Source organism: Chrysoperla carnea, chromosome 5 (genome assembly GCF_905475395.1).
Source record: "Chrysoperla carnea chromosome 5, inChrCarn1.1, whole genome shotgun sequence".
In the NCBI taxonomy this organism is placed as follows: domain Eukaryota; kingdom Metazoa; phylum Arthropoda; class Insecta; order Neuroptera; family Chrysopidae; genus Chrysoperla; species Chrysoperla carnea.
Genome location: NC_058341.1, coordinates 28,238,057 through 28,246,590, shown reverse-complemented (window position 1 = coordinate 28,246,590; position 8,534 = coordinate 28,238,057). Strand labels below are relative to the sequence as shown.

At 28.8% G+C, this 8,534-nt stretch overlaps 1 protein-coding gene across 1 annotated transcript; it reads left to right on the top strand.

Moving 5' to 3' along the window:
* Positions 1–6,214: 6,214 nt before the first annotated feature.
* Positions 6,215–7,999, top strand: LOC123301089 (galactoside 2-alpha-L-fucosyltransferase SEC1-like). Its single transcript, XM_044883818.1, has 3 exons — positions 6,215–6,315; positions 6,671–6,865; positions 7,518–7,999. The coding sequence occupies exons 1-3, from the start codon at positions 6,234–6,236 to the stop codon at positions 7,997–7,999; spliced, it is 759 nt and encodes a 252-aa protein (XP_044739753.1). The 5' UTR covers positions 6,215–6,233.
* The last annotated feature ends 535 nt before the right edge of the window (positions 8,000–8,534 follow it).

Here is an 8,534-nt window from a genome sequence, read left to right as displayed (position 1 = left end):
TCGTGTCCACAGACGGACGGACGGACGGACGGACAACCTGAAATGGACTAATTAGGTGATTTTATGAACACCTATGACAAAATTTTTTTCCTAGCATCATTATTTTTAAGCGTTACAAACTTGGGACTAAACTTAATATACTATGTATATTTCATATATACATGGTATAAAAATCGATCTATTGTTAGATAATAAGCAGTTAACCTCTCTACAGAGTAAAAACATTTTACATTTATTTATGAATCTCATGTTACACTCCTCCAATTCTCGGCAAAAATTACAACCCAATTCAGCTTCGCATTTATAGCAATTGACAAAGGAGGTCGTTGGATTTTCTCTACGATTAATGATGAATTAATATCGATTGAAAATTAAACAAGCTGTTTTCATAGTCGTGACAAAGTCGACATTTTAAGGAAACTTATTATATAGAAAAAAGTTTAGAGGTTTTTGTGATTAGCTTTATTAATCAAGATGAGTGGTTAAATGTGTCTAACCTGACAAAAGGTTAATCAAATTAACTAATCGACTAAAAAATTATTCGATAATGCCAATACTGTCAAGCACATAATATATTTTAGAACTAATATACATATAAAATATCTATAATGATATAAAAAGAAGTTTTTTTCATATTTTTTGTTTATATCTAGATATTTTTTGCACAAGTAGGTAAGTATGTGTGTACCTACTTTGATCATACATTATATAAGTGCACACATGAGACGACATTTTCCAGTAAATGATATTTTATAATATCGTCTCTAATAGCTGAAAGAAGTTCTTTCTATTATAGTAATAGATACATATATACATATACATAGCATACCATCATATTATCTAGTAGTCTACTTCGTTCCAGATAGAAAAGAGTTGTGAATCACTCTCAAAAGGATTTTCAATGTTGCATGTCACAGAGATACGTTATGTATAAACATATACCTATCGACTGAATCCATATGTCGAAAGTTTTCCAGTTAAATGCACAAATATCAAGTAAGAAATATGGGTATATAATGTTTTATACCACATCTTTCAAAAATTCTACATTTAAAATAACGCAATGCTATTAATAAACGAAGAACAGTTTAAATTGAATAAGGCCGTAACACAGGTGATTTTTAAAAAGTATCCTATCTTTTTCAAAAAGGGTTTGGAATATCAAAAAACGGAAAATGCTGGTCCAATTTTACTTTCAGCGGGTGTCTTTAAATGCAACAAGTTATTTTTTGTAGCAGATTCAGATCTTTGGTTAAATCAAGTCTAATTTTATTCGATTTTTTTTAATTGACTTCAACTTTTGGTATTTTATTTTACGCATTTTATCAGGCTAGAATCTGTAGGAATATTCTAAGCAAAAATTACTTTTCGATATAAAATACAAATTTGTACAAAAAATTATTATTTAATTTTGTTTAAAATTTTTTTAGTGGAAGCCTTATAGTAACTAAAAAGGGGCCCAGAATTGAGGTATAGGAAAAAAGTTCTCAGATAAAAGTGGTTTTTTTTTCGGCAAAGAATCGAAGTGTGGTAGAAAAGTATGTAATTCAGTTTTGAAAATTGATTCCTGATTGAAGACGCTCTCAGATAATAAAACTTGATACATTTTATTAATTCCTCCCGAAAATAAGTAATAATTTCGCCGGTGTTTTACCGTCTTTTAATATTCCTGTACGTTTTCAAAAAAATTTGCTGAAAACTTTTAAATAAATCACCCTGTATATTTAAATGTGTGTGACAATTAGCTACGTTGTAACAAGAGTAATACTCTGTACTTTTGCTAAGTAGATTTCGAAACCAATTAAGATAAGTGATCAGGACATCATTTAAAGACAGTTTTTACATAACTATGCATTTGGTTTAATAGGTACTGTACCAAAAGCTGTACATTGTCTTGATACCGTTTCCCTTCTACTTTTTTTCTTACCGCTTGGCAAAATGCATATTGCTCTTGGCTACTTTTTAAATTGGACATTTGATAAGATGGAGAAAACCCGATCAAAATATACCCTTTTATAGATTACGTAGGAAAGCGTCCCCAGCTCAATGACCATAGTGGCAGCAGTACATGTACTTAACATGTAACTCATCACTTATTTTCTAAAATAAATATTTCAAAGTAATTGGCATGGAAAAAAGGGAAATAGTTATTGGATCAATTTTTTAATAAATACTACAAAGATTTACAAAGATTACAAAGATTTTAGTATTTTTCAATTAACCTAAAAGAAATTTCAGACTTTTGATATACTTTGCAAATAGATTAGGAAAATGTATATATAATAAATTGTGATTTCTTTTATGCAATTGATATTGAAAATATACATTTCAATATTCATAGGGAAAGTCTTGGAATAAATATTGTAAAATATGTTGATTTTCAACAAATGTCATATCCACTTTCTTAAATGAAAATTTGACGTCAGAAAGTCTCCATAAATAAAACTATAAATATTTAGCTTTCGGTTGTAATATATTTTAATTTTTTTTTACATTGACAATATTTACGTAAAAGAAACGTCGTTTCTTAGAAGAGGCAGATTTATTACCGATAAGTCAATTCAATTTACCTAATTCAATTAGATTATTCTTATTTTAACAATACGAAGATTGTCCAGAACATATCATAAATGATATAGGGTAAACGAAAGGAAGCGGTAGGTAAGCAGCTATGGCCGGGTTTGACCCTTGGCTAGCTTATCCGGTATTCACCTTTGTGTACATCCAAACCATTGCTAGAATATCTGGCACTCATTACTTATGATGAAATACCTCTCGAGTATCTTGCATAAAGTGATTTGGTAAAGAATGTTGAAGACGTATCGGAATTAAACGAAGCACATAAAAGTTTAAACTGTAAATTCTAAAGTACAAAAAAAGTTAAACTAAAAGATTTTCCCCAGATGAATAGATATTCAATTTTTTACAAAATTGGTTTATTACACCGAATACCGACCGCAACAGATATTCAACAATATCTCTGACAGAATTTTAAATATTTCTGTTGAAAACTATCCACCTTTCCCAACAACATTGCTTTTCTAATTTCAAAAAGCTCGCTGTTTTTTAACCAAATAAAAAACTTGTTTTTAGGATTAGTTATTCATCGGATAAATGTTATTCTAATGCCTTATTTCTACCCATGTTTCACAACAGGAAGTCATAATAAATTGATTCGTACAAATTGTCGTAAATTTCAAATTTCAAGCAGGTTAAACAAAAAAAATAAAAGTTTAAATCCAAAATCCCACATTCGTTAATAAAATGTTCAAAAGAAACATATGCGCATTAAAAAAATGTATTTAAACAAATATTTCCCAAATTCCCACGGCTAACAATCTTAAACAAAACATTCGAAATCGTAATCAGAAGTTGACTGATACAAAGTTAATCGATTTATATTATTGATTTTTCTCACCACTATCAAATTTTTATGATTTCTTCCGCTCATCTTTTTCTCTTAGCGATAGCAAACAATTAAAATTAAATTAATTACATCCGAATTTAAATTCCCACACACATCCTTACAATACTTTTCGGTAATAATGGTTGGTTATTTTTCAAAATAATTTATAGGTAATAGTAATTATTTTTATTGATCTAACCAAAATATAAAAATGTCACAATGTAACCTGAAGACTTAACCATCATGTTTGAAAAAAAAGATAACTTTTACACATGAAAACAGAAAACACACACATGTACAAGAATAAACGTGATCACATAAACACCTGGATTGTGTGTATGAGGGTTGCAGGTAAAATGCGCGAGTTTTGAAGAACATAAAGCCAAACCGTAGGTAAGCGATAGTGAAAACAAAAGGTCTAATACATTCTTGGTTTCCGAAATTGGTCCCGATGAAAAGATGAAAAATTGGAACAATCATAAAAAAGTGCGCTGAAAGAATCCCTTATAGAAGTGCTAGGTTCAGCAGTGTTATTACAGAAATAATTTTTCTTGTTGATAACTTATCACTTTGTAAAGAAGTAAATTCTGTTTACATTCTTATCACAAATATAAATAAGTAACACATTATTTAAATTTTTCGTTGTGTAATCGTAGCTAATTCTTTCGAGGTCATCGTAATTCCAATGCGTGGAATATATTTGTAAATATAAATTTAAAAAAAATAATTCTGTATAAATATATTGTAAAATTAAATCATTATTGATACCTTTGTAATTTTCTCGTACGTATAATCGGGGTACAATACCCATATTGACGGAGAATCGTACATCTAACATACGATAAGCGCCAGCCCTTCATTCGGCAATTATTCCATCTGAAAGTACACTAATCATTGCAATACACTGAATATCTATGTAAATCTGGTCTCTCTGGGATTTTAATTTGTACATTACTTTTGTTTGTACAGTGGCCATGTTTGCTTAACTATTCATTAAAAGTTAAGAGCTTAATAAAGGAAATTTAAAACCGGGAAAAACATTACGAAACTACAAATGAAATATATAGTGAAATGAAAAGTAATTTTCTATATTTTGGTTAGTTTTGAAATATCGAAGAATAGAATTTCGGTTTAATTATTCTTCGGCATTTTTCAACTGTTTATCTAACGAGCTCGTACTTCCTTAATAAAACATGTGTGTTTTAATTGGTGGAATTTACTTGCTGGTTGTATAAAAAACACCTTTTTCTGTTATTCAATCTATTCTGTTTGAATAAGAATACCGTATCTACTATATTATCGTAATTTAAATTGATGAATAATCAATCGATCGATGAATGAATATTAGAATATCAGACAACATTAATGGATTGTAATCACAGTATTTTAATAGTAGTATATGGGGTATCGTGTTTTTTTTATATATTATATGGCTTTTTAAAGAATTTTGTTCTTTATTAATCAACTTCAAACAAGGAATACTACCAAACCTGATGAGTTTTGACCCGACGTTCATTATCGCAAGTTACACATATTTTTGAGGATGATGGCTTTGCTGGAAAACATTTACCTTCGCAAAATAAATTTCGTTTTCAGCTGAAAATGTTTCAACTATATTTAGTGTTTAAAAAAATTTGAATGTCGGAACCATGTAAACTTTTCTTCTATTTTCTGTAATACGTGAATTGTTATTTCTATACTATTTACCTGATATTCCTTTCAATGTCAATGAAAAGACAGAAAAACAGATTCAAGCTAAAACCTTTCATGGATTCAACTAGAATTTTTTGTTTGTTTGAAATTTTGAGTGATTCAACCCTTATAATAAATGCAATCCGAAAAATCGTTTCCAAGAAATAACACGACCATTCAGTTGTATTTAAAAATACAGATTTTTTATTATTGCATTATCAATAACAACCAGTTATGCTTGTAAATATGACTTATGCCAAATATCCTATCATCCGAAACTAATCACCCAGTACTTAACTCAATTTGTTATGACTTTGGTGGTAATGAAACTTTATATTAATTTCTTAATTACGTATTTACAGAATAATGTAGTGATTTTGAAATGGTAAATAGTAATATTTTAATTAAAATCGAATAATAGTTATGAATTTAATTAACTATAACTAATTAATCTGATATTCATTTATGACTTAATACGTTATGTAGACTTTAATCATAATTTTTTGTGTCATTAATAATAACAGGATTGGTATATTGAGTTTATTTTCTATTGGAATTACATGAGCGTTAAATAATTACAAAAAGATCTTTGACTCACTGAATAATAGACTGGAGTTGGGCTTGTCTTAAGATGCATTCCGATTCTGATACAATCCACATAAATTATGGGGATAGAGCTATGAGTTTTGGAGCATTGTTTTAAAAATATCTTTATTTGTTTTTGAAATGTGCTGTGTCATTTAAAATTAAGTTCTGGCATTCAAATAAATTTTTAGTTCACGTCACAGGGCCTGTAACATGCGGACGATCAAGACGCTTCCAGTGATAACGCTTTTGTCAAATGATGGTAAGTAGTTTAGAAGTTATGAGGGAAGATATGAACATATATAACGGCCAAACACATAACCCTCGCCGCCGTCGGTGTAAAAATGAATGCGCTTATGAAAATTTTGTTTTTTATACTAAAATTGTAGGAAAATTTTTACAAATTATTTAAATTTTTAAGATTACTTTTAAAGTATTTAATTAAGTACCATGTTGTACCTTAACGTATTTTACAGTATTAAGGTACCAGGTATGCAAGCAATTGTTTTTGATAACAATGAAAGACTACAGTTCCAAACATTAGTTAAACATGAAGTTAAATAAAAAAATAAGCTGTACTATTAATTTAAAATTAATTTTTTGTATAATTATAGTTATAATTTTAACAAAAGGTTGGTCAATTTATTACATTCTGAGTGAGAATTATTTTTCTAGAACGAAAACCAATCTACTTTCATTGCTACTTTATCAGTTTTTCGAGCGATCCATCGCAAACTGTGAAAATTTGATGTTTCGAGAATAACAGCTTATAATAACAACATGAAAAGAAACTATCATCTTATCCTAAACAGTTGCATGTCTGAGCCAAGTGTAATTCTAGAACAAAAAGCGAAAATGTTCAAAATTAATTTTCGATTTAGTAGTTTTCAAGTAATTTGAGAAAAGTGTTCTTTTTCAACTTTCATATCTATTTCTCAATTGTTATGCTTTTTCTATGATATTTATAAAAAATTATCAATATTACAGTACACAGTAGTGGAAATATAAAATTATGTCAATATGAGGAAAAAGTGCAAACATTAAAAAAAATAAATCCACATCCATGTCCACGTAAGGGTTTTGTGACGGTTTTTGCTGCAGGACATTTAGGTAATCATATAAGTCAATATGCTGGTGTATGGTCTGTTGGCCGCCTTACAGGATTAATGCCAATTGTTCCAGGTAATTACTTTAACTAATTATGCATTTGATTCAGCAACATATTACGTGTCAAAGCCTTATTTGCAAACACATTTAGATCATTTTTCAAAAAATATTTTATTACTCATTTTAAGGTTTTAGCCTTAAAACTTGGCAAAAGTTTTTGACTGTCAATATAACTTCATTATTACACATTAATTGGATAATATCTTTCAACTCTTTATAACTGCTTTCCTTTGTAAAAACCCACATAGTTAAAAAGGACCACGGATATAATACCTACATTGTTTTTTAGTTTTTTGAAAACTATGGATTAACGTAGTTTTGATCATGCTAAGTTCTTGAGGGCTCAATCCTTAAAAACCCTTCCCATTTGAGCTACATCCCTTCAAAGACGATGCGTTTTTACATAATTTTTCAGAATGTATTCGAGATGATTTAGATAATCTGTTTGAAAATCTGTCGCTACCCTCATTTAGTCAGTTTCATCATTGTCCAAAGCTACAGGATCCTGTTGTATTAGACAGAGCAAAAGACAAATCAACTGAAGAATGGAAAGTTTTCAATCAAAGTGTAGTATTATACCATTTTTACCAAAATTTTGATATAATTATACCATGGATAAAAGAGCTTCGACAAGAATTTAAAATTAAAAAAAATTTGATGAAAATAGCACAAAATATTTTACATGACGCCAAATTAAATGTAACTGAAAGTAGCCAAAGTATTAATTACGAGATAACGTATATTGGTATTCATGTACGACGTACCGATTACATTTCACTTTTGAAAAGATATGGTGTTAAAGGTTTCGTTAAACCAGAGTATTTTTTACAAGCAATGAAGTATTTTGAAAATAAATTTCCCAATGTGATTTTTATTGTTATAAGTGATGATCCAAAATGGTGTAAGAAAAATATAGGAAACCATCAAAACGTTTATATTGCAAGTAAAATAAACTTATATAATACAACAGAACAAGATTTTGCCGTAATGGCGGCATGTAATCATTCAATTATTGACTATGGTACTTTTGGCGCTTGGGGCGCAATTTTAGCAGGTGGAGAAACAATTGTTTATAAGATTCCAAATATGCAACCGGGTCATACAGGGTCAGAAATAGCTGAATTGTTACCCAATTGGCACTATTTGTAAAAAGTAAAAACTGTTCTATTCCGTTAGGCAACAAAAACATGCTTTGGAATTTTTATTGGGGTTAAATAGAGTTTCAATAACGAGTATATATTTTTCAGACATATATATCAATTTGAAATGGCTGTTTGAAAATTAATTATACTTGTTATAATTAATTCACCATTGGGTTATCAACATTTGTATTCAAAACATGAATCCAAATATACACATTGCCTTCACTGCTTCCAGAACTTATTTAATTTTTCATAGCTTTGTCTGAAGTTTATGTTGTTGTGATTGACCCACAATATCATCACTCAAATATCAACTTATTTCAATTAAACATGAAAAGGCATAAGCAATGGATATAAATAAGATAATCTTCAATGATTGTAAAATTTAAATCACAAAATAATCTGATTTTAAATAAATAAATATATTCATACAATCTCATTTAGTAGTTTATATTTAGTTAATTATTAACATTTGCGCCCTTTTTCTAATTAAAATAAATATATGTAGGTACGTGTCTGATTCCCTTCTTCACCTGTACACG

Excerpts from the sequence above, each read along its gene's own strand:
- LOC123301089 (XM_044883818.1), top strand. The coding sequence starts at position 6,234 with ATGAAGTTAAATAAAAAAATAAGCTGTACTATTAATTTAAAATTAATT. Across the intron at positions 6,316-6,670 it reads AGTTATAATTTTAACAAAAG|TACACAGTAGTGGAAATATA; the intron begins GTTGGTCAATTT and ends TCAATATTACAG. Across the intron at positions 6,866-7,517 it reads ATTAATGCCAATTGTTCCAG|CACAAAATATTTTACATGAC; the intron begins GTAATTACTTTA and ends TGATGAAAATAG.